The 27,247-nt window shown below is 38.1% G+C and overlaps 2 protein-coding genes across 5 annotated transcripts; one reads left to right on the forward strand and one right to left on the reverse strand.

Annotated features, from left to right (window-relative positions):
• Positions 1–877: 877 nt before the first annotated feature.
• Positions 878–25,744, forward strand: LOC105052744 (tRNA-uridine aminocarboxypropyltransferase A). Of its 4 annotated transcripts, XR_012134766.1 has the most exons (3): positions 881–1,823; positions 2,603–2,674; positions 2,815–3,059. XR_012134766.1 is itself a non-coding variant. In XM_073244302.1 (2 exons), the coding sequence occupies exons 1-2, from the start codon at positions 974–976 to the stop codon at positions 25,613–25,615; spliced, it is 930 nt and encodes a 309-aa protein (XP_073100403.1). In that variant the 5' UTR covers positions 878–973; the 3' UTR covers positions 25,616–25,744. The 4 variants fall into 4 exon arrangements, 3 of the variants coding, with proteins under 3 accessions (XP_073100403.1, XP_010931982.1, XP_019708770.1); XM_073244302.1 differs by lacking the exons at positions 2,603–2,674; positions 2,815–3,059 and adding an exon at positions 25,536–25,744 and having other exon boundaries at positions 878–1,823; XM_010933680.4 differs by lacking the exons at positions 2,603–2,674; positions 2,815–3,059 and adding an exon at positions 7,397–7,590.
• On the reverse strand, positions 14,347–25,122 carry LOC105052745 (protein RETICULATA-RELATED 4, chloroplastic). The gene is made up of 8 exons (XM_010933681.4): positions 24,523–25,122; positions 21,365–21,433; positions 20,501–20,632; positions 20,339–20,392; positions 20,167–20,211; positions 18,914–19,053; positions 14,801–14,926; positions 14,347–14,702 (listed from the first exon to the last, which is right to left on the reverse strand). Exons 1-8 carry the CDS (start codon positions 25,021–25,023, stop codon positions 14,654–14,656), a joined length of 1,116 nt encoding a protein of 371 aa, XP_010931983.1. The 5' UTR covers positions 25,024–25,122; the 3' UTR covers positions 14,347–14,653.
• Positions 25,745–27,247: the final 1,503 nt, after the last annotated feature.

Consider the following 27,247-nt stretch of genomic DNA (forward strand, 5'->3'; position numbering starts at 1 on the left):
TTGATGCTAGGAACATTAAGGCAAGAGCTAATGTTGCTTGTGATAATATTCTTTGATGTTTGCCCGGACTAGTAATTTGATGATAATGAATGAAAGGACGTAATTTACATGGAAATTCAAGGTGCACTGCATACTGACAAATAATCCTTTCTATATACCAAAGCTATTTCACTTTATTATAGTATGATGTTTGTTATTCCGTAAATTATCTTTAAGATAGGAGTTTGCTACTGCAAAATTCCCCAGGAGTATAGAAACAAATGCAGATCAAAACATTTAGGAGTTATACAAGAAAAATCCACTTTTTGGCTTTGGAGATATGGTTTATTTTAAACTTCAGCTCTATCCTCATATGTCTTTGGATATGCTTGCTGTAATGCGAACATGCGAGCTAATTGTGTGCGCTCATTTCAGAACAGAGATATAAGGTACATTTATGTTAATGAAACATTTCCGCACATAACATGGACTTTTCTTGAGGGGAAAATGCTTCAGGATGCCTTTCTGAACATATAATGGACTTTCCTTACAAGAAAAATTGCATGAAAAATGCTTGAGGATGCCTGTTATCCTGTTATTTGTAGGAGAAAAAGTTTATCAGGTTTACAACAACTGATTGGCAACTCTATCATCAAATAATTCTCTTGTTTGGCAAAAAAAAAAAAAGTGAAAATGTGAGTTGCACCATTCCCATCTTGCCACGTGGCAAGAAAGTTCTTCTGCACAGTATATTAAAAATAGCAATTTTAACTAAATAAGATTAAATAATTGAATCAAATAATTCATAGTGTGTATTTTTTTTTTGGTAAACGCTAATTCATAATATATACAAATAACATCCCAGAGCCACAAATTAGAACATGAAAAATATACCAAGTAGTTGAAGAGTTAGAACAGGGTAAAAATCTTTCGCAAGATTTCTGACGTTAATTATAGCACGACCCATCCCACCATATCCCAAACATTCTGTCCCATGCTGATGGTTCAACCGGATCCAGCCTTAGGGGAAGCGCCACCGTTCCCCGGGGGCAGCGGTGGCGGTGGCGCTGGCGAGGGTGAGACGGAGGAGGCAGCGGCGCCGGCGACGAAGGGGAGGGCGGTGTGCTGGGACGGCTGTGGCCGGCCGTCGAGCGTGTGCGTGTGCGACCACCTCCCATCCTGCCCCATCCCCACCGCCACCCGCGTTGTCGTCCTCCACCACCCCCACGAGCTCCGTCGCAAGCTCGCCACCCTCCCCGTCCTCTCCAAATGCCTCCACAACCTCTACCTGCTTCCCGGCCGCCGCCTCCGCCTCGGCTCCTCCCCCCTCCTCGACTCCCTCTACCACTCCTCCCCCTCACCCACCAAAGCCCTCTTCCTCTTCCCCAGCTCCGATCCCTCCTCCCCTGTTGCCGACCTCGGGGCCTGGGTCGCCGCGACCCCGCCGGCGGACCGGAGGGATCCCGTCCTCATCGTGTTCGACGGGACGTGGAGGGAAGCGAAGGAGATGGTGGCGGCGAGCCTGCCGTTCCTTTCGCGGTTCGCGGTGCGAGTCTCGCTGGGATGCGACGAAGGGAAAGAGGGGGAGAGTATCTTCGAGTCGGAGCTCTTGCTGAGGAAGGAGCCGTTTTTGGGGTGTGTCAGCACAATGGAGGCGGTGGCGAGGGCGCTGCGGGTGCTGGAACCGGACGGCGCCGGGGCGGACATTGAGGCGAGGTTGCTCGCCGTGCTCCGGGCGATGGTCGGGTTCCAGGCGGCTAATCTGAAGCCCATGAAGTCCAGGCCGAGGTTACAGAAGAAGAAGGAAATCAAGAAGAAGAGCTACGAAGAGGAGCTTGAGAGAGGTAAGTAGGAATCATAGTAAATTGCTGCTTTGCTTGCCATATGTTTGATGAAATTACTGATAGAGATGTTTAGAAGTACAGTAAAAGAAAGTAGCTGTTAAGTGAAATCTACTTGTTATAATAAGTGATTTGTCCTGATTTTTTTTATCACCCCATGGAGGTTATGAATAGTGAGTTCCATGAGTTTGGAGATGGTCATGGTTTAAGTCTACATTTATGTTAAATTACAAACTTCCAACTTGAGCTATATGGGAAGTAGCAGATTAAAGCATTTTCCATGCTAGCTTTTGGGAACTGTTTCATGGCTGCTAAGTAGGGAGCAAGGTAGGTCAGATGCTAATGAGACCTTCTGGTGGTCCGATGCAGCATTGGTCGTCCAATCAAGCACAGAGATGTGCAATTGGTATAAAAATGTGCTATGATTGTGTTGCATTTGGGTCGGGGATTTTACTAAAGTATGGCATTCTAGTTATATTCTAATGTGGCTGATGTGGAAACTTGTGAGAATTGGAAAATTATGGCTGACTGGGTGGTGGTGAATAACTACCATATTATCAAAAAAATAAAAAGCTATATTATTAAGAAAGTTAAATTATATTGGTGCCAAAATTATTTTACGATTGCATGGAACCAAACAATCAACTCTAAAAAGATTTAAAATAAATTCAAAGAGTAGATACAATATCTGGTGCTATTTTGTTAATTTCAAATGATATATATGATTGAGTTAATGGAGTCAGAGATATTTCCTGAAGCTTTACAAAATACTTGTTTCACAGGAATCAACATGTGAACTCGTGCATTCTTTTCTCCACATACGGATGGTAGCTATCATGCGTATCTTTTTCTAGGTTTGTTAAAAATGATACAAAATAAGAAGACTTTTATATTGTGAAGCCAATGGCTCTTGGCTTTGATATACCAATTTTAATTATATTTTCTCCACATTGATGGAGAGGCAGAGCTCACCCAGGAATCATCTTTTTCTCAGCAAGGAAGTTTTGACCATGAAAGTGTTGAGTTTTGAATGAGTCAGCAGCATAACAAGTTCAAGAGTGTATTGTTTTTAAAATAGTTTTGAGACTTTGGATGTAATAGAAATCTGTATTTTTATATATCTAAATTGTTAGTTATATGTCTTAAAAGTCAGATTGATCAATATTTGTAATATTTTCTTAGAACATATTTTGTAATATTGACTTATAATTAATAAAATTGAATTTATTTCTATTCAAATTTGTATTATTAAGTATCTCTGAATCGTTCATCGAGTTAATGGGTATAGTGACACATATTCTCAAGAGTTGAGAATTTGAGAGATATGTCATTATAATTAATTCATAAATTACTCTCGATCATAGGATCATCATGGGGACGGTGTTTGATCTAGAGAGTTGGTGCACAATCGCTTCCTTAAGATACATGAGTCTTGAATCTACAATGTGGAGACATCAGAGTGAGAGTATAAGTGCTTGTTAGGAATAAGAGTACGGAGCATGATCAAACACGAGTAGTCACTAGGATGTTTACTTACTAGTCAGTGACTAATTCAATACTGCGATAGTGTGACTAATTTTTTGACTTGCGGTGCCTCCGCTATTCACAGTGAGATTGCTATAATTTGATTACATCATAACTCAGTCTTCTAACCATGTGAAGTCTGAAGGTGTAATTAGCTGCAATAAACTCACTGTAGGAATAGGATGCACATCAAGATGGGATCTATCAATCTCAATAGATAAGGAGTAATCTTATGTAGATCATAAAGCAGAGTCCTAAAGCCCATGACCATGGCAGTGTGAAAAATAAAAAAAAAATTCTATTGGATTTTACATCGGACTTGAGTTGATTGATTCTAATATATGACAAGAATCAGGTTTGACGAGTTATCCTTAACCTATGTCTTGTCGGAACTCACAATAGAAGAATCGAATCACACGATAATTGCACTTGGAGGTTCATCATTCAGTTTTGCTGGGTTGCCATCACATACTACTAGGTGTCATTGGTGGATCATGAGACTAATTAAGAATCATTTTGATGATCAATAATTTTTAATTGATTGAATTGGAAAGAGTTTCGATCCATCGAAAAGAGTTTTGATGATGTTGCTGATGGAGATCACAACATATCTCATTACCAAATAGAATTGTATCTATGGGGTTACACAAACAAGAGTATTGGTCTAGAACCACACAATTGGACTAAGTGTAGACCCATTGGGTTAGGATTAATTAAGTCATAGCTTTGGGTTTAAGAAAGTCATGCTAGCACATGCTTAAATCCATTTTTTCCTATTTGATTTAGGTTTCCTATTGGATAGGACTTACTAAATCTAAGCAAGCTCATTTTGGACACCAAGAGTTGGAGTCCCTGAAGTAAGTCTTCCATATAAAAATTAAATAATTGAGGGTGTGGGGGTGGGGGGGGGGGGGAATTGGCGCCCCACATTTTTCATTGTGATTTTTCTTTGTAGAATGGGTGGGATGCCCCATATGGATAAGATCCAAGGGCATGCACCACTTGGAGATAAGAGAGGGAGAGAGAAGGGGATAAACCCTATCTCCTTGCTGATATGGATAAGAATGAAGTGGTTTTATCTGAATTCAAATTTGGATTTAAATTCGGATTCGAATTTGAAGCGTTCGAATTCGAATCGGAGAGGATTGACTTAGGCGACAACTATCTTATCCATGTTCACGTCTATCTAAGTTTTCTCGATGATTTTGTATGACAAAAATGAGAAAAAATTCGTGGTGGGTGGTGTCTTAGCAGAGTCCTTTTGCTTTAAGGCATTTGATCTAATCAAATGTCTATAAAAGGGTCCCTGTCAAATGGTTTGACAAGTTTGCTGATCATAACAAAGTCTCCGCGCCTTCTCTCCTCTTTTCCATGCCATCTCTCCTTTCCTATCTGATCTCTGATCCTATCCCACGTCCAAGGGTGTTGGGCATTCCATCTGATGGTCCCGAAGCATCGAGTTCCATTCGCTGTATGTGAAGAAATAAGAAGGCTGCAATTTAATATTGATCGGAACCCTGTCGTAGATCAGATCCAAAGCTAATTTAGGAGCTTACAAATTCGTCTAAGAGTAGACAAATCGTAGATGAAGAGAGCATCCTAGTTCGAGCCCGAGTAGATACCTGTAGAGGTCGGGCACATGCGCGACTCAACAGTAAACCTCGAATCCATGGATCATCGGATTGTGGAGTTCTTCTATCCGCACAAGATGCATGATTGATCTGGCCACGATCGAGATTGGATCTCGATCTGACCGCATGTTGGATCGAAAATTTTTTTTGAAGTCCACTGCATCTTGATTTGATTGATCGGACGTGCGGTCATTCCTTCAGCTGGTATCGGAGCCAGGTTGCAAGGATCATGCATCTAAGATTAGGATCATATCTAAATAAGATTAGATCTGAGTTGTGTTTAGATCTGAATTAAAAAAGGATTAGATCTAAAACTAAAAGATTAAAAAAAATAAAAATTAGTAATCTAATTAAGTGCATAAAATTTTACATAATTGTTATGTTGCATAAGATGCATAGATCTAGTTTAATATCTTAGTAGCCTAGTACTTGAAAAAGGTATATCACCGGACCGTCTGATCATAAGAGGAAGTAGGAATTAAAGTCTCTCTCTTGTCTAATCGATGGATTCTCTTATGGCATGTAGGGGTGCTACTGTGATGTCTCATGAAGAAGAACTTAATTTTCTATAAAATTCTAGATCCAAACATCCTAGGATCTTTTGTATGTGATACAAATTTAAATTATTTATATCTAAAATTATTTTAATATCTAAACTAAACTCATATTCATAATGCACTTAATTAAGAATTAAGATATGAAACTAAAAGATCTAAAATTGAGAATTTCATATCAAAATTTCATTGCATAAAGCATGGGGTTATGGATATGGGTCGCTCAATTAGGTCTAATTTAAGCGGTTGATTAAACCGAATCAAAAATTGATTAGGATTGGATCAAATATGCTCATGACCAACCTAATAGTTGTAGATTGGTCAGATTGATTAACAACCATATGTTGTCGATCAATTCAAAGATCTAATTTAGTTCAATGGTTCGAGCCTAAGTCTAAGCTGACCTATTCGATTCTAATTGATTAATTGGTGTCTAAAGCAAGTCTGGATCATGGTTTTTAATTAGAATCATGCTTACCTGGTTATGAACAAATTGTGTCTAAGGCAAGCATTTGCAATCCTTCCAACGATCACACTTATCTGATCAACTTGGTTGATTAAGTTTTAAATCAGGTTGCTTATTGATTCGAGTTAGCCGATGCCATTAAATTAGTCATAATCGTTATGACTAATTAAGGATGAGACATAAATCTAAATCTCCTCATTAAAATATTATGTCTAGCGGTCTTCCACTGTTGTAGTTATGCAGACCCTTTCGGGTGTTGACTGTTCTCGACTGGTTACAACGGCTCAGTTGCATCAAGGAAGACGCAATCACACTATAGCATGAGATGTTCCAGGGTAAAGATGGGGTTAGACCTAATAACTATTAAATAAAAGATCTGAGAAAATAGTAAGAGCCCTAATTTATTTTTAAAATAAAATTTTAAAATAAATTAATCAAGTTAATTATAAAATTTAATTAGAATCTTCGTCTCTCTGTAGGAAATGACTGCTTCAAACCCTCTTGCCTGCATTCTTGACACCAACAGACTGACTGGCCCAAACTTTAAGGATTGGCTTCAGAACCTTAAGATCGTCTTGAGCTCCGAGAAAATAGCCTATGTACTCGGTCAGGACCTTCCTCCTCTTTCAGTCCGTCCAACCTCTAATCAGAGAGTGTCTTATGAGAAGTGATTGGATGACGACAATAAGGTTAGGTGCTACGTGTTGGCCTCAATGTCTAACGAGTTGCAGCGCCAACACGAAGACATAAAGACTACTAGGCAGATACTGACTCATCTATAAGAGTTGTATAGTGAGTAGAGTCGCGTAGCTTGTTATGAAGTATTTAAGCAACTCTTCAAAGTGAAGATGCGTGATGAACAGTCGGTCCATAAGTATTGTTTGACAATGATCAAAGACCTAGAGGAGCTTGAGAAGCTCGGCATGTCTATAGATAAGGAGTTGCAGATTGACCTCATTCTGCAATCCTTGACTGATTCATATGCTTAGTTTATAGTAAACTTTTATATGAATAAGATCTAGTGCACCATAGCTGAGTTGGTCAATATGCTGGTGACCACTGAGGGTACCTTGAAGAGTTCAAGGGGTTCTATTTTCACTGTGGAGTGAAATTTCAAAAGAAAGTCTATTGGAAAGAAGAAACTCACGAAGAAGCAGAAGGTTGACAGCAAGCCGAAGAAGGAAGTCCCGAAGAAGAAAACTGTCGAGAAGAAAAATATTTTCACTTCAACAAGGATGGTCATTGAAAGCGGAACTGTCTAAGTTATCTGGCGAGCCTCAAGAATAAGAAAGCGGACACTCTGAAGGTATGCTCATTATAGAAACTAATTTGACGGTTTCTTCTACATCCAGTTGGATGATAAATTTTGGATCTAGGGCTCACCTGTGCACTATTTTGCAGGGTCTTAAGGATGGTAGGAGGCTGAGGGAAGGCAACTTGCTATTGTGGCTATGGGGACGTACCCTCTGCAACTATGATTAGAAATTAGTTTAGTTCTTAAGGGTTGTTACTTTGTATCTACTGCAAGCAGGAATCTAATTTCTGCCTCTTGTTTAACATAAAAAGATTATGTAATTAGTTTCTTTAAAGATCACTGTAATATTTATTTTGAAAATAAAAAGATTGGTAGTGGTTTCCTTATAAATAATCTCTTTCAGTTACATGTGGATGTTTCTGTGAACTATATCAAGCAAAATATGAATCACGTAGGATTTAAACGATCTAGAGATAATATTAACGAAAAATATTTGTGACACCTAAGACTAGGTCATATAGGAGAAGACAGGATTAATAGGCTGGAGAAAATCGAACTTTTAGGTTCGTTCACTACTGAGTCATATCCGGTCTGTGAGTCATGGCTTCAAGAAAAAATGACCCAGCTTCTCTTTGTAGGACATGGGGAAAAGATCACAGTTACTTGCTCTGGTGTACACTGATGTGTGTGGCCCATTCGATATGTCGATCAAAGGAGGTTATTCCTACTATATAATCTTTATCGATGATTTTTTTCGATACAGATATGTGTACTTTATGAGGTACAAGTCTGAAGTCTTTAAAAAGTTCAAAGAATTCATAAATGAAGTAGAAAAATAAATTGAAAAATCTCTTAAGATTTTTCGATGAGATCAAGGAGGCGAATACCTTAGTGAAAAATTTTAGGTTATCTCAAAGAGCACGACATAGTCTCACAATGGACTCCACCTGGAATGTCTCAACTCAACGGGATTTCAGAATGAAAAAATTGAATCCTATTGGATATGATTTGATCCATGATGAGCTTCGCTGATCTTCCTATATTTCTTTGGGATCATAGTCTATTAACTGTAATTTATATACCGAATAGGATTCCATCTAAAATAATTCCTACCATATTATATGAGATATGGCACGGTTAGAAGTCCAGTCTAAGTCATATTAAGATTTAGGGTTGTTCGATCCATGTCAAACGACAACAGATGGACAAGTTAGATTCTAGGTTCCTAAGAGCTCGTTTTATAGGGTATCCTAAAGAGTTGTTAGGGTACTATTTCTATATCTCGGAAGACCACAATATGATTGTGAGTCGAAATGTCATCTTTCTTGAAAAATAGTTTATTCAAGATGGAGGCATGGAGAGACAAATTGGGCTCGAAAAGAGTCTCTGAAGAGCCACAAACTTCGAAACCTGAGGAACCGATTTAGTTAGAGCCAATCCGTGCATCTCCTTCTCCACCTCGTAGGTCAAATAGAATTTTCTATCCTCTTAAAAAATACTTAGGTTTTATCACAGAGGACATTGAGGAAATGTTCCTCACTGGGAATGGGGTACATGGTAAGGATCTCAAAATCTATGATGTGGGAATATTAAATATTGACTTCGAGAAATGATTAGAGGCAATAAGTCAAAAATTGACTCGATACACTCAAACTAGGTTGGGACCTTAGTAGATCCATCAGTGGGTGTTGTACCTATTGGATTCAAATGGATCTACAAGAGAAAGATAGGTTCGGATGGAAAAGTAGAGATCTTTAAAGTTAGATTGATGGCTAAAGGGTATAGTCAACGCAAAGGTATTGACTGTCAGGAGATCTTTTCATCAGTTGCTATGCTTAAGTCCATCCGAATATTGCTAGTTGTTGCAGCATATCTCGATTATGAGATATGGCAAATGGATGTGAAGACGACTTTCCTTAATGGATATCTTGAGGAAGATATCTATATGGAGAAGCCATTGGGCTTCACTTCTAGTGATGGAGATCGCAAGGTTTGCAAGCTGCAAAGGTCCATTTATGGACTAAAGTAAACGTCTCGGAGTTGGAATGCATATTTTAATGATGTAATCAGATCGTTTGATTTCATAAAAAATGAAGAGGAGCTGTGCATTTTTAAAAAAGTTAGTGGGAGTGCTGTCACCTTTCTCGTATTGTACGTAGATGACATACTTCTTATTGGGAATGATATTCTCATACTGACGTCGGTCAAACTGTGGTTGTCCAAGAAATTTTTTATGAAAGATGTGGAGAAAACATCCCTTATTTTGGAGATTAAGGTCTATAGAAATAGATCTTGGAGGATGCTAGGCCTTTCACAGAAGATGTTCATTGAGGAGATGTTGAAGAGGTTTAGCATAAAAAACTCCAAGAGAGGATTTGTACCCTTCAGACATGGAATCTATCTCTTCAAGAAAATATATCCCAACACATTGGAAGAGATAGAACGCATGAGCGAGATCCCATATGTTTCGACAATTGGGAGCTTCATGTATGTCATATTTTGTACACGATCTGATATCGCATATGCTGTGAGTGTCACGAGCAGATATCAGTCAAATCTAAGAGAAAAATACTGGACTTTTGTGAAATGTATCCTTAAATATTTGAGAAGAACTAATGATATATTTTTGATATTTGATAATGGAGAGTTGAGGGTACAAAGTTATACTGACTCAAACTTTATGTCTGACATTGATGATCGAAAGTTGACATCAGACAGTATTTTCTTGTGCAATGATGGTACTGTAAGCTGGAAGAGTTTCAAGCAGCCTGTTATTGCAGATTCCACTATGGAAGCATAATACATCATCGCATCGAAAGCTGCTAAGGAGATATTTTGGTTCAAAAAATTTATCGCGGAGCTAGGTCTGATGTCATCAGATGTCGTCCCACTCTACTACGACAACAACGATACCATAGCTCTAGCTAAGGAGTCAAGGTCTCATAAAAAATTCAAGCACATCGAACGACGATTTCACATCATCCATGATTACCTCGAGAAAGGATATATCGAGGTGAAGAGAGTCGATACTGTGGATAATGTAACTGACCCACTGATGAAGCAATTGAGCCAGCAAAAGACTAAAGTCTACTTTGAGAAGATGGAACTTAGATTTGTAGCCAATTGATTTTAGATCAAATAGGAGGTTGTTAGATGTATGCCCTAGAAGTCAGATTGGTCGATACTTGTAATATTTTTTTAGGATATATTTTGTAATATTGACTTATAATTGATAAAATTAGATTTATGTCTATTAATATTTATGTTATTAAGTGTCTCTGAATTGTTTATTGAGTTAATAGGTATAGTGATACATATTTTCAAGAGTTGAGAATTTAAGATACGTGTCATTATAATTAATTCATAAATTACTCCCAATCATAGGATCATCATGAGGATGGTGTTTGATCCGAAGAGATTAGTGCATAATTATTTTTTTTAGGATAGATGAATCTTGAATCTATGGTGTGAAGACACTAGAGCGAGAGTGCAAGTGCTTATTAGGAACAAGGATACTGAGCATGATCAAACATGAGTAGTTATTAGAATGCTTATCTACTCATCAGTGACTAACTCAATACTGTGGTAGTATAATTAGTTCTTTGATCTGCGGTGCCTCGACTGTTCACGGTGAGGTTGTTATAGTTTGATTACATGATAACTCGATCTTCTAGTCATACAGAGTCTTGAGGTGTAATTGACTGCAATAGACTCACTATAGGAATATGGTGCGCATCAAGATAGAATCTATCGACCTCGTTAGATGAGTAGTCCTATGTATATCATGAAGCTGAGTTCTAAAGCCCATGGTCATGACAGTGTGAAAAATAGAAAGAAGTTTCTATTGGATTTCACATCAGATTCGAATCGATTGATTCTAACATATGACAAGAATCAAGTTTGATGAGTTATCCTTAACCTATGTCTTGTCGGGACTCATGAGAATTGAATCACATGGTAACTGCACTTAGAGGTTCATCATTTAGTTCTGTTGGATTGTTACCACATACTACTAGGTGTCACTGGTGGATTGTGAGACTAATTAAGAATCATTTTGATGATCAATGATTCTTAATTGGTTGAATTGGAAAGAGTTTTGATCTATCGAAGAGAGTTTCGATGATGTTGCTGATGGAAATCACAACATATCTCATTGCTAGACAGAATTAGATCTATGGGGTCACACAAACAAAGGTATTGGTCTAGGATTGCATAATTGGGCTAAGTATAGACTAATTGGATTAGGATTAATTAAGTCCTAGTTTTGGGTTTAAGGAAGCTATGCTAGCACATGGTTAAACCCATTCTCTCTTATTTGATTTGGGTTCCCTATTGGATAGGACTTATCAAATCTAAGCAAGCTCATTTTGGACACTAAGAGTTGGAGTCCCTGAAGTAAGTCTTCCATGTGAGAATTAAATGATCCGGGGGGCCCCACATTTTTCATCCTAATTTTTCTTTGCAGAATGGATGGGATGCCCCATATGAATAAGATCTAGGGGCGTGCGCCACTTGGAGATAAGGGAGGGAGAGAGAAGGGGATAAACCTCATCTACTTGCTGATAAGGATAAGAATGAGGTGGTTTTATCTGAATTCAAATTTGGATTTGAATTCGGATTCGAATTTGAAGCGTTTGGATTCAAATCGTAGAGGATTGAATTAGGCGACAACTACCTTATCCATGTCCACGCCTATCTGAGTTGTTTCGATGATTTTGTGCGACAAAAATGAGAAAAAAATTCATGATGGGTGGTGCCTTAGTAGAGTTCTTTAAGGCATTTGATCTGATCAAATATCTATAAAAGAGTCCCTGTCAAACAGTTTGACAAGTTTGCTGATCATAACAAAGTCTCCATATCTCCTCTCTTTTTCTCCATGCCATCTCCCCTTTTCTATTTGATCTCTGATCCTATTCCACGTCCAAAGGTGTTGGGCATTCCATGTGGTGGTCCTAAAGTATCGAGTTCCATCCGATCTACGTGAAGAAATAAGAAGACTGCGATCTAGCACTGATCGGAACTTTGCCGGAGATCAGATCCAAGGCTGATCTAGGAGCTTACAGGTTCGTCTAGGAGTAAATGAATCGAAAATGGAGAGAGTATCCTAGTCTAAGCCCGAGTGAATATCTGTAGATGCTAAATACGTGTGCGGCTCAATAACAAACCTCGAATCTGCGGATCATCGGACTGGGAGTTCTTCTACCTACGCAACATGCATGATCGATCTGACCACGATCGAGATCGGATCTCGATCTGTCCATATGTCGGATCGAGAAAAAAATTTTGAAGTTTGCTGCATCCTGATTTGATTGGTCGGGCGTGCGATCATTCCTTCACAAATATCCAAACTTTACGAATGATAGCTTGCCCAGTATCCGGTTTGCATATATCGAGCTATCATAGTTCTACGAAGAAATCACTCATCAAGGTTTATTTAGATTATTTGCTAAGAATCTGTTCGATCTAGAATTCACAGTAGGTTTTGAATTGCAGAGGTAGTAAGCAAGAAGGAGACTAGACACAAGCTCAATGATTTTTGGAGAACATTAGAAAGATGCATCAAAAGGTTGAGGCATGGTTGCACAGATCACCATGGTGATTAAGGACAATATGACGAGCAACAAGTGAAGTGTAACTTCAAAGAAGGAGAGCTTGTCTGGCTTTACGTAGGAAAAAAAAAAAAGATGGTGAAGAGTGAAAGAAAGAAACTGAAATGTTGAAGATTGGGAAGAATATCTTCCAACTTGTTCCAAGTGGGAAAGGATTTTAGCTTTTTCTGATTATTTCGTGACCAAAAGAGTTATCCAATCCAGATTTTGGGATGTAAACTTCACTGGTGTGAATAGAGAGATCGTAATAAAAAAAAAAAAAACAAAACAAAACAAAACAAAAAAGAAGAAGACAACTTTATTTTCACAATTTTCTTATTTTCTATTGTTACATTTAAAAGATTTGAGTCGAGCATGGGAGTCAAGAAATTATTTGTTTCTACCCGATCAAATTTATACTTTATTTTCAGAATAAAATTTTTATATATGAAACCCATCCACAGATCATCTAAATACAATATTTTAAAATAGTTTATACCACAGTAAAACTAGAGATCGTGAACGCATGCGTGGCAGTGAACCTTACCAAAAACCTCTAGAAAGTCTTCAACTTTCTCTGCTCCACCAACCAAGGGCGCTCTCCCGCTGATCCCCATCCCGTTGATTTGCCTTCTGTCTCGGCGGTGCAGGCATCCCGCCGATGCACTAATATCCCTCTGTTCTCATATACAAACTGCTCTCTCTGAATGGCGACTGACTGCGAAAAGGATGGTGAAGCCCATAGCCATTGTTGAGAACGCTAGCTTCTCATTCTCGGGGCGAATTCAGGGTCCTCCAGCTGGGATTTCGAACCCACTAGCATGATGACATCGGCAGCCTCCCATCTTCCGCTTCCGCTACGGACAAAACTAACACTGCCTCTGCCTTCCAAATGATGGTCCAGAGCGCAGCCGCCCAATGCACTGGATTGTAATGTTGCCAATTTAAATAGCACAAAATTGACATTTGATGTCAATTTCTCAAATAGAAAGCTTTAGGGTGCATTTTGATGGGCTCCAAAAATATGAAATTGTGATAATCACAAGTTTTTTAACTAGGAATTATGGTCTTTACAGTTAAGTATTGAGTTGTTTGGTGAACATTCATAAACCTCTTAAATCATAGAATTTTAGCTTTTTATTTTGAGTAAAATATTCGACATTTATCCCCCTCATGCTTTTTCCATATTTTAACTTTGTCCTCTCAACAACCCACCTCTTAAAATTTCTTCATTGCACCACCCACCGCCACACCATTCCATACCGATATTATCACATTGTACCATACCCCATAGTGATAATATAATAAAATTTTATCGATAGAGATTCGGCATCAAGACGATGAACCTTGCTAACATGTATATAGTTTGACACAGCTAGGAGAAGGATGGATTTTGAAGTTTGAAACCCCCAAAGACAGCCCAAAAGCTACTAGGTTGGCTGACTTATATACAAAGACTTGATCTAGATATGGCGCTTACAAAACAAACAATAGCATGAAATTGTGCATACCATAAAAAAATTGTATTGCAATAAATTGACAAATCAACTCTTTGCTATGATGCAAACATCAAAAAAAAAAAAAAAAAAAAAAAATCAAAACTTGCCACTGTAGCAAGGCAGGAAGGAAAACAATATGGAAAGAAATTTATAAATTAATCTTGACAGATGCAAATGGCCTTCCAAATTGATCATCAAAGTTGTGAAACTTCTGAAAAAGCATAAATGTAAAGCACCCTTTTCTCCAAGTGAGGTTTCGGCAAATGTTTGTGCCAGAATGAAAGGAGAGTAATAGCATTCAGCTATTTGCTATGAGCTACTCCCGAATCTTCTGGATTCCTACCAAGCGGGCATAGTCAACCCACCTGCTCAACAGAAAAGGAGGTGTCCATTTAAAGATATGTGGAAACTTAAAGCAATTTATAGCTAAAACATTCCTGAAATAACCCTAAAGAAATCTCACATTAGGGATCCCAAAAATGTGTTTCCTGTACGAACTGCAAAGCATGATGCACTTAAAGCAAGTTTGTGGTTGTGTAGCAATGGCTCCAAGATTCGCTGTTCTATTACCCCCGCCAATAGTTGATACCTGTCAAGGACAAGAAATGATCTATCAATAAAATTAACAAGAAATGACTAATTCATACCTTTTATTTGTTCACACTTGATTAAGTAGTTACAGCAGAAATGTGCTGGACAGCATATGAATTTAAAGTTACGGAATCACAAACTGATAATGGTTTATGTGAAAACTGTTCCAACAAAACCGAATATAACCTACTTTTAGAATTCATATTTAATTCTGCAAAAGTAATGTTCATCAGAAAAATGAAAATTCTACAAAAAGTATTGCAAACCCATAGTCCTATCACTCTAACAAGATAATGAATTTAGTTAGTCATAAAGGGGCTGGGTTGATTGCTGAATGGATACTTTTGCATCCAGAGAAAAGGCCGCCAATGTGCTTGAATACCAACTCCAATTAATTTAGCAATTACCCTAAATCCAACACCCCTGCGATTCTTGTCCAAGCTGCTGCTTCTTCCTCCTCCTCCTCCTCCTCTTCTTCTTCTTTCCCATGACAACACAGCTTAGCATTTGGGACTACTCTTCCGTTTGGTCCACTACCCACTACTTTCAGAAACATGGTAACTGGATACGATTTCGTGCGGACTGTAGCTTTAATTCTTTGATTGTATTCCCCTTTCCACCACTCACTCAACACTTCCTCATTGACCCATGCTCTTTTACTTCCTTCCACCCTCTCAACTATCACTATGTCTCTCTCTAGTCTCTACCCTCTTAACGTGACTTGCAACCCTTATCCTACTCCAACCCCACCTTTAAGCTACCCAACTCTGATGCAACTGCCCACCTTCCATTCCCCACTACCTTCCATATGTAAATCATTCCACCAAAGAGCATGAGAGAGAGGGTAGAACGCTCTAAACCAAGGTTAAAAATCTCGTAGGGTGGGACTGTCCTAATTTTTTCATGGAATGGAACGTGCCACCGGTCCGCCCTATCCCGACACTTGGGACAAGGAATGTTCCAACACATCCCGATTGGAATGTTGGAACGCCGTCCCAACATAAGGGATGATATCCCATCCCGGTGTCTCACAAAACGTCCCACTGGGACCTGAATCCTTGCTCTAAACACAATTTTAATTCTTAGAAATTCGATATTTACAAGATGAGGGGCCCTTAACACACTCTTACCTAGCCTAGTCATAGACATGCCACATGGCATTTGTCAATTGGCACTTAGACAACCTACATATTGCCTTGCAATTCTACTCATCTTATATATTGTTCTCATGTGATAACATAAAAAGCTTCTAGGAGCTTTAGAATCTCCTAGAGTTCTCTCACCATCTACCAAAACTCGAAAATCACTGGACCTACAAATCTTCTCCGGAGTATTGTAAGGGCCTTTGACTTCTGAGCAGCTCCTTTCAGTGTCCTATGTTTTTGCCTGCTTAAAGGTAAGTCTCTTGCACTACTCTTTTCTCCCATGGGATCGCACACAGCACAGCATAAGCAAGATTGTCGCATCATGACAACCAACATCTTGACAACATATTCCTAATTAATGAGATTGACAACTTGACAATAGTCCGATCATATGAAAATAAGTTTGAGATACGACTGCCAGGAAATATCATGCAGAACAAACTTGGTTCTACCTTCCGACATCACCTTTAACATGGGCAGCTAATATTATGAACAAAGGCTAATGTGACATCCCCTCTAGGTTTAATTAAATGTAGTGCATCCCTCTCTTATGATGATTGCAGCAATATTTAGAGATTTGCTATTCAAAGATCAGTCAACAAATATTTGTTGGTTGTCTAAATTATAGTTTCAACTAATTAAAGTGAACTTCACATTTTCATTGAAATTCTCAGTGCACCAATAACTTTTACAAGAGGCTGCCATGGAGATATCAGAAGAGTTCTCAAAACCAGTATCAGCGCATATGCACACCGAATGGCAGGTCAAAGTAGGATCTCTATATTATGTAATGTAGTCCAACCCATGCTCTACCAATGTTTAAATATTCTTGAACCACTAATGAACCATCAAGAGTACAACATCCAAAATTCAAAAAATATCAGTAAGAAAATCTTTACAAACTCTTGTGGGCCCTCACAAAATTGGTGAGTAAATCCAGTCACTTCTGAATTCTGATCCTCATTCATGTGACTAGATCAAATCACTCATTCTTCAATCCCCAATTGCTATCTGGGTTTGCCTTCTTTCAAAAACTTGACCTTTGATTTGATATAACAAATGTTTATAATGGGGAAGGTTGTGACCTCAACAACTAGGCACATGTAAAACTCAAGGTTGCAAGCCTGAATTGGGTAAAGATAGTTTTTTTTCACTTCGATAGTTTGTTTCACTTCACTTTTATAAGCTACACCCATAGTTATACATATCCTGATATGGGTTATAATCAAGGTTTTACGTCCTAGTGAGACAGGAGGCGTCTCGGCCATCCCGTCCCATTTCTGTGAGAAAATGAGACCAAGATAGGATCGGGACTCCGAAACTCATCCACACAGAGAGAGAAGAAAAAAGAGGAGAGAAAGGAAAGATGAAAAAAAGGAAAAAGAGAAAGGCAAGAAGAAGAAAAATGAAAGAAAGAAGGAAAAAGAGAAGAAAAGGAAAGGAAGGAAGATGAAAAAGGAAAGAAGAAAGAAATGAAGGGATAAGGAAATAAAGAAAAAAGAAAGGAAAGAAAGGAAGGTAGAAGAAAAGAAAAAAAAATTAGGATAGAGAGACGGAAGATATCTACCAGATCACATGATGAGGACCGCTGTCAGGATAGGATGAGACAGCGGAGCATCCCATTCCATGAGAAACCGAGACACCCCTATCCCACAGGATTTAAAACCTTGATTATAACCAATAAAGGTGATTTCTTTAATGGCCCTCTTGTGCTTAGACAAATACATATGGATATGAAATATCGTATTATGAACATTTTGTCAATGCTCCAAGTGCTGAATAGTACTGAAATGGATGATGTGCCCAAACTAATCTACCATCCCCAATTGGTATTTGGTTTGCCTTGTTTCAAAAACTTGGCCTCTTATTTTGATATAACAAACATTTATAATAGTGAAGGTTGTGGCCTCAACTACTAGGAACATATCCTGATATAGGTTATAACAAGTACCGACGATTTCTATAATGGCCCTCTTGTACTTAGACAACTGCATATGGATATGAAATATTGTAATATGAACATTCTATCAATGCACAAAGTGCTGAATGGTATTGAAATGGGTGATGCGCCCAGACTAATCTACAAGACTTTTTCCTGCCAGACCTTTGGATTTTAACAATGTTTTAGCATAATAAGATTTATGAAATCTTAAAATTTAAGAAATAGCAAGCATTTTAAGAGATAATAAAGAAACAATTTGGAAGGTGCATTTTGGGGATTTGGTGACCTTTAAAGCACCACCAACTCTACAATAGATTAGCATAGTTTGGCTTCGATCAAGGTATGTTTAATAGATTTTATCGTAAAGTTGCATTGAATTTTGTCTAAAACTAATAGTTTGTTTTCCAATAAGTTGGGCTCTGTACTGTTATGTTAAATGTTATCTTTGCTATCCAGCATCCATTTGATCAGCTACAACAGTCACAACTCAAGATTCGAGTGAGTTTGTGTCCTGGATCATGACAGATTTCAAGGAAATATGTCACAGAAATCAAGACTGAAAGTTTGAATTATTTTGATCAGTGTATTGAATTACATGCAAGATTCTTATCATATGCACGCATAACCATCTGGCATAGAAGAAAGAATGTGTCAAAGAACGTTATGAAAAAAGAGAACCCGTAAGAGATCCTGAATAAGAGATAATAAAGAAATGTCTAGCTCATTAACCAGAAATGATGATGACAAGCCATCACCAAACACCTTAGTTTCAACTTTTCAGTCACTTGACAACAAGATCCAAACTTTTTGATAAGTTTTGTTAGAAGTTGCAAGATTGATCTCATTTAAATGTTGGAAGAAAACTTCAATTATATGATTGCTTAAGAGGTATACATACCTAAGGTTACTTGACACTGCCATATAGACACCATAGGCAACACTAGTGGACAATATAGGGACGTCCTCTGCTTCACCAGCAAAATTCTTGTCCAATGCCTTTCTTGCATTAATCAAGGCATTTGTCACACCAACACCAATCTGCAAAAGCAGTAAGTTCAGAGAACAGCCGAAAACTTTTGCTTATGAGTAATCTGGTTACTTATCCATTACCATGCTTAAAGAATTTACTGAAAAAATAATAAATGAATATAGGATATGCTGACTAGCTTATTGAGCAGCATTTTTTCAGCCATATTTTTTAAACTTTGGAAGCTTTGAGAGTAAACATGTATCAAATTTATACTGATAATCCATAAAACATACTCATGAATAAAAACAAAAAACAAAATGCGAAGGAAATACTTCAGAAAGTAGACAATTTAATTATAGTATTAAATATTTTCATTTATGCATGAACTACACTTGGTCCTTTGGAAAAACACAACTTCTGGAAAGAACTTGTACCAATAAACAATTCCTTAAAGATGTTACTCCAGTAAAAAACAATAAATTGCAAGGACAACATAATTCAAGTGTGAAATCAGAATATAGGCACCACCAGGGAAATGGTAGAATCGACTGCCAAATCCATACCATGATGCTTAGTGATCAACCTATGGGAAAGCAACACATGAATGATATAGACAGTTGTGAAGTGCAATTTCCCAAAAGCAGAGGATGCTGGTAGGTTTGGTTTTATAATGTTGATAAGCAACAGGAAACCGAGTTTTCCTTACTACAAAAATTTAACATGTACAAGTTTTGCAGGAGTGAAGAGTGCTTTCAAGAAGAGAAGGTCATCAAAAAGTTAAACCAAGATGGTAGATATTATTGGCACCATTTAGACATCATGGGGATGGACTTGACTGAAGGGTTGGGTCATTGTCAGAGACAGTTATGAAAAGCAATTGGGCATGATTTAATACACTGTTGCAATACGTTCAACACAAACATTCCATTTCTTAACCTTCTAGAATGCAAAAGAATCTTGAAGGACGATAAATCATGCATCTATGGATCTACAAGAGTACGTGAGAAATACTACAGAACAATATAAAATACGAAAATAAATAAATAAATAAAAGCATCATAAGTTACCCCACTTTACCAAGAAGAAATGAAGATGTGAGTGATATCATGGTTAAAAAGAAATCATGGAATTGCTGAAATTTAACAAAGAAAGCCTCCAATCAGTAAAAGAATCTAACATACCAGAGATGCGCCAGTCCCAACAGCAAATAGCTTGGACCCATTCCTCTGAATGTACAGAAAAAGAAAAAAAAAGGAAAATTACAATTTAACCATGTAGTAACTAAATCAATCATATAGCTTTTCACAAATAGCTTATCACAACAAACCAAATGAAGCATATTTGTAAATTTACCACAATTGCACCAACTCTCTGCAAGAATGAGTATGAAGTTCCAGCCATAGCAACCTGGAAAAAACAGAAATTCAACCATTAAAAAATGTTTCCCAGTAATAAATGAGAGTTGCACAAAATATCTCAAATGATTTTATTGCCTCATGGACAAGTAACACTCACCTGAAAAGCATTATCAGGGCAGCTGTAAAAGAATTTAGCAATAGGTCCAGCACTGAATGCAAGAGGTGGTCGAAGAGAAACAGTTGGAGCAGGGAGCCAAACAAGCATAAAATCAGCAACTATGGCCATCGCCTAAAATGAAGGGTTAATTAGCATGCGAAAAACCACATATTAAGAACGTAGGCAGGGTTCCGCTAATGAAAACAGATTATCTAAGAAAAACTATTTTATCGGGCCTAAGGTTTTAAATACTGTGAGACAGGGCTGTCCTAGTTTCTTTGTGAAATGTGATGCCCTGTGTCATAGAACTCAGGACAATGGATGTCGCATCACCTCCAGGTCCATTTCCCGACTCATCTTGTCTTGACACTAGAGATGGTGGGATGCCCTACAATCCCACCTATATTTAAAACTTGATCAGGTTTTTTCCCAACCAAAAATTGCTTAGCCAGAAAATGGGAACACACTTGCATTCATACGTGCATACATATGTATGTACATACATGTTGTAATAGGATCACACAGCTTCATGTTCTAATAGATGGAAACTACACAAGATCTAGAACCAGTTTCATTTTTATTATCAATGGGGTGGGGGTGGGAAGGAGGTCATTCTAGATGATACAAGCTCAATTGTTCTAGAATCTAATTTACCACAATGGCCTAGTGGAAAGTTTTATTTGTTATCCTTGACATGATGGTTTTTTATCCATTTATATAATCAAAAGCAATTTCTCAAAATACGACAGATCAAGGAGAATGAAGAAAGAGTAGACAGTGATGATTTTTTGTGTCCATGTTTCAATAGTTGAAAGATTGAGCTTTATGACGAGATAAAGGAAATGTTTCTGGAAGAACTCATACCACATCTGCAACAACAAAATCCAATTCTTTGACAAAATTCTCTCTGCGACGTTCCCACTCTGCAGCAGTCTGAAAAAAAATATAAGCCAAACAGATCAGCAGCATCATGAGAGTCATAGAAAACAACTTAATGAAAATTTATAAGGCTAGAAACAAATGCAAGGAAACTGAAAATGATCATATAAAGCAATCACCACTTTAGCAAATAAACAAAATTTTATCCTAATAGATTTCATTCAGTCTAAACAGTTTGCATACAGAAAGATAATTTTTCTCTTCTTTTTTTGAAAAAAAAAAATTGGGGAATTTGGTTGTTGTACCGCTGATGCAATAAGACATAATCAAAGCAAAATTGTTGTTCGATTTTTTCCATTAACCCCAAAAAAAGAAAAAAAATCTGGATGTTATAAACCTTGTCCAGTAATGAGGTCCAGACCAACAAAAAAAGCATTATCTGAATCAAAATCCGGATAATTCAAGTTCTTAGCATAAAGCTTCAAAACCAAGTTGAATAGGAAGATTTCCCAAAGTACAACTGAATCAAGAAAGAAAAATTCTATTTGTTTTGCATTATGCACAATGCTCACTGTTTGGATCAAATTTGGTCAAACTGGGTCAGATACAGGTCAGCCAAATTAAAACTGGATGCTGTTTCAAACATATAAGTTCTCCAAGTCCACCTCTGGGTCTGACAGAAAACTGCAATTTTAGGCTATCGTCCGACCTGGAACTAACCCATACACAGTAATTTGCCACCCTAGGATAGGAAATTCTTGATACAATAAACAATATTATAATAAGCACATAAATAAAAAAGTAAATATCATGATCTGATTATGTAACAACCCAAGAACCTCACCCAAAACGGCTAGCCCAAAAGTTATTACTGAGGTTCCTTGGCCCTGTATAAATATCCAACATCACCCTAGTGCACAATCGATATGAGACTAAATACATACCTGCATGGGTTCTCATATGCTCCCTCCATTTAAACTTCCAGAATCCTTGCCATGTTAGTTATCCAAATCCGATCAAATCCAATCATCAACACCACAATTTAGTTTTTTTCAGTTCTAGTCTCTTTTCAGTTAACAATTTTAAACTAATAAACTTTCAGCTAACAATTTTCCACAACACTGCTGACCATTAGAGAATTCGCTGGAAAAACATACCAGATTATGCCAACAAAAATGCCCATAACAAACCAAGATCCTAGCTGAAAAGAGAAAGAAAAAGCTGAAGAAATGCTGAGTTTTTATTAGTAATTAATTGATCCAGGTTTTTACAGGGATATATCATAAAAGAACTGCATGTGTATTGAATGCAATTCCTGTGAGAATTACCCAGAAAAAAAACCATAAGAGATACAAATTGCCTAATTGAGCCAAAATAGATCAAAAACAAAATTATACTTTGGCTGTCCACAAGCATGAGGTGTTACATATATCACTATACACTCTATACATTCAAAATGATATGGTCGAATTATTAACTTGGACTCTCAAATAGCTTGTGGAATTGTCTCTAAATAGGATGTGTCATCAGCTTCTAGCATCCATATAGATCTTGCAAACACTACCTCACCAGCTTCTCATCCTCAATTTTCTTTTCACCTTCTCTTGAATTATGGTGAAGTTTCCAGACTTCCAGTACATCATCCCTAGACTTTGTGTAGTCAACACAGGCTTTGGGATACAAGAAAATACAGTAGTATTTTCATTTCCTTCACCAACATATTAATATTTTGGTTTATAGATATACTCTGATGTCCAGTAATAAAGCAAAAAGGATTTCCAATGCCACCACATCAAACCATGCAGGGTAAACAGTTGATGTTCATAAAAATAGGAAAAGAGAAGTGTATATGAACCCAAGGTTTGAAATACCACACTATGGGCAAGTACCAGTCATGTTCGTACAGTATGTACCACAGCACACCCTTGTATCAACTCCCATTTTGCCAATATCTGGTTGTCTCACATGTTTAATAGTTGAATACCACAGCATGTGCAGTGCATACAATGGTTCTGTCAGTTTTTTACATCTTGCATCAACCATAATATAAAGTACAAATGCCATTCCTGGTCCTTGGAGAAAGAAAAATAGAACTAAAATTAATATAACAGTCAAATCTATCAAGTTTGAGAATTAAACGGGATATCTAGAAGAAGTATAATACATATGAGGTGATTACAAAATTCAGCATGAGTCAAAAGTTCTAAATTAATGCAAAGCAATAATAAGTACTGAGCAGCCTTTAATCCTAAGAGAACCTATTCTTACTGTAAGAGATCATGTTCTTCCACAAATCAATATTCTTAATAGGGGAATAAGTCTCTCTTCAAGCCACATTTTATGTTTGATGCAAACATTTTCCCATAGTACCTACCTACCAAAGAAGATCCTGGTGTAACATATATTGTTAGACGGATTTCAACCATGGTTGGACATTTTTCTATGCTATCAACATGTCTACATAGTTTCCAGCTTATCGTCTCTCCTTTTAAACTCTTTTATTATGACATATAATCGAGGTAAAATGATGACCTGTATATATAAGGACTGAACCAGTGGTACTTATTACTTTGAGTGCTTACATAAATAACAAGCTGAGGAACTAAAAACCTTAATCTTGATCTATACATCCCAATACACACCTCATATTCTTTTTCCATTCCAAAATACTTGACCTATTGTGCAAATAGAATTAGACTTTAGAAAGACTAGCACGACAGCAGCAGCAAAAGAATTAGTTGTAATTGTTAAGATATCTATGCTCAGATTACCCTCACGTCATTGTGTCAGTTACAACAATAAACGAAGCCAATTAACCGCTCTTCTACATAATAGAACAGATGCATCATTACTACTACACTAGAACAACAAGAAACGGCACAAAGATGCCACAACAAGCTTGGATCAAGCATTGACTCCCACACGGACTGAGTTGCATTGACCTAAAATATCTTCAAATGCTTCTCAGACTTCCATTTAGAAAAGTACACAGGCGAGGACAAAGGTCCTTCATTTGAATATTAACAGATAACAACCTAAAATTAGCCAAAGGCACAAGCAAAGATCTTGGTGATAATCTTTATTTATGTGGCCAAAACAGATAAAATCGAGACAAACTGTCAGAGGAGGAAAAAAGAAAGGACCTTGGTGAAGACGCCGACGCCGCACTCCATGGCGACCTTAGCCAAGAAGAGGTCATCAGCCAGAAGCCTTTCCTTGAATCCCCCGAACTGGAGCAGCCACCGGAAGATCGGCGACTTCTCGAGCTCGGCGAAGCGGTGCACGATCTCCCCGGGGATCCTCCCAGCCTCCACGGCCGCGGCGAGGTCCTTGGGGAGGGTGTCCAGAGACCGACCGAGCTCCGTCAGGGCGAGGAGTGCCTCCGTCCGGTTCTTCCGGCTCGAGTCCCCATCCTCTCCTCCACCGCCGCCGCCGGTGTCCCCGAGCCCGCCGCCGCCGGTCCCCCCGGATCCAGCGAGGAGGGGGAGCCGGGCGGGGCGGGACAGGGAGATCCGGAGGCGGGGAGGAGGGACGGGGGAGAGGAATCGGACGGCGGAGGATGGTGGTTGGAAGCGGGACGAGCGGTGGGTATTGGAGGGGAAGCGGAGGTTGGAGGAGGCGGCGGCGGAGGCAGCAGCCGCCATTGGTGGGATGTGGGTTGTTACTTTTCGAAGAGAAGTCGTTTGGTGGACTTTGGGATTTATACGGTTTTATATTTTGGCGATGGTTCTGAGAAATGGAGAGTAGTTGGCGATGGATTCACAGTGGGTTGGTGGGGGGTCGGGCAGGACTCAGGAGGGCGACACTTTAGGACCGATCCCTTTGGATACCCTAGAAATTTACGGATTCGCCCGGATACTTTTGGATTCGGCGCAAAACAATGACGATCTTTTGCGACGGCGATCGAGCCCCGCACAGCTCTCAAAGTACTTCACACACCACTCATCATGCTGCACAGATCGTGATGTGACCTATGCGGTCTAACGGTGGATTCGCGCGAAGGAAGGTGGATCCTTCTTTCGGGCGAAAGATACACAACCCCCGTCCGAGGCGCTTGGCTCAGGGGTTGGTTTGCGGACCAAAAACGTGATGAATGCAGCGAGTTTATTTTATTTTATTTTATTTTTGTTTTTTATTTTTTTGTTTTTTTTGGTAGAAATGAATGCAGCGAGTTTGGTGGCAAGCATAAGGATGTCAGCGCGCTGGATTTTCAGGGTGGAACCAACAAGATTTTGAGGCCAGATTCAGCACTCAGCAGGATTCAGTTTCAAACTTGCATGACTATACTGTTATCTGTTAGAATTAGGTTTGGATTATTATGGCTTGTTTTTCGGCTACTTTTTTTGAGTCATTGTCCAACATGGAATGATTTTGTAATGCGAAAAAAAAAAGCAGAATTAATAATGCCAAAAGTTCGTGACTTGTGTTGGTTTTTCATCTTTATTTTAAACTTTCAACTTACTACAATTGAATCATTGAATTCTTGAAAGTTTACAATTGATATCCTGATTATAACTTTTAAAAAATTGTGTCCAAAGATTAGAATATAGGAAGGGAATACAGCAAATAGGAAATGTGGTAGATGGGGGAGCTATTTAACAGAAATAATGGTAAGCAAGAGCATGGGCGGTGAGAGCCGATCGGATACCATGAATATTTTTTTATAGCAATAAAAAAAACTTATACAGATGCTAAAATTCAAACATATGCAATAAAATCAATCATGATCAACCATAATTGGAGATAGGGTAAAAGAGAGTTGGAGTTTTTGATGAGGAGGAACGGAGAGAGCAGACTTGTCAGATCAAATCCACACTTCTCCTCATATCGGGTAGGAGGGGAAGAAAATTATTTGTCCGGGATAGGATCTCCTATCACTTTGCCTATTCGAATTCTTGGCAAGAGCTGTATCTCTTTTTTTTTGCTGAGCGAGATCAATAAAAAAAATTTATCCATTTGGATAGGAAGCACTCAATTGAAAAGAGAGGGACGAGGTCCCTGAAAAAATTATTAACGCAAAACAAACCATGATGAAACTAAATTGAATTATGCCGAGCTGAGTTAATAGATCTGCAATTACAATGCCGTTTGCAGCTACCTGCAATATTGTGATTTAGGTCAATTATGACAGGAATGCCAATTTTTTTAAGATATTTAAAGACAAAAATTCCTGGGCACAATGGGTGATCATTCCACAAGGCTTCATCTGTAATGCACAAATCTTATAAAACAACATCAACAGCATCAGGTGCACTGAAAACCTTGTGACTAGAAAAAAAATGCTGGAATTGCATTGGAGATGTTCGCTTAATGTTTTTATCAGTGAATCAGCGACACGATGCCACCCAACACAAAGAAGACAGGCTTCACAAATTCTCCTGTTCAAATGGGGTCTGTTCTAAGTTCGCTGACAAGAGAAATAGAGAAAAACAAAGTCGTCATCACACAATCAAATGTTGCCAGGGCTCTTCTTTTGCCACATGTATAGATTATACTTTCACTATCAGATAATTATTCCTAAAAAGATCATGTGCTTATTTAGAATATTCAGAAATTTAATCCCAGAATCACCAACTTTCTCTCTCATTTAATATGGGGAAGAATCATCATTAAGAAATTTATAATTACAGTCATTGATTAGTTAATAGTGAATTGACATGTCTTATATTTAATTCATAGGATTATTATAGTAGTTTTTCTTTTGATATCCTAATATTGCACGATCAGATAAGATACTTGGGAAATGGATATCTAGTAGCCATTATTCATTACTTCATACTAAGTTAGAATGTCTCCTTTCAGACTGATTTCTTTGGAATGGTAATTGGGGCACTATTTGTTTTGTTTTGATGGGAATGTTGATTGCAG

Source organism: Elaeis guineensis, chromosome 10 (genome assembly GCF_000442705.2).
Source record: "Elaeis guineensis isolate ETL-2024a chromosome 10, EG11, whole genome shotgun sequence".
In the NCBI taxonomy this organism is placed as follows: domain Eukaryota; kingdom Viridiplantae; phylum Streptophyta; class Magnoliopsida; order Arecales; family Arecaceae; genus Elaeis; species Elaeis guineensis.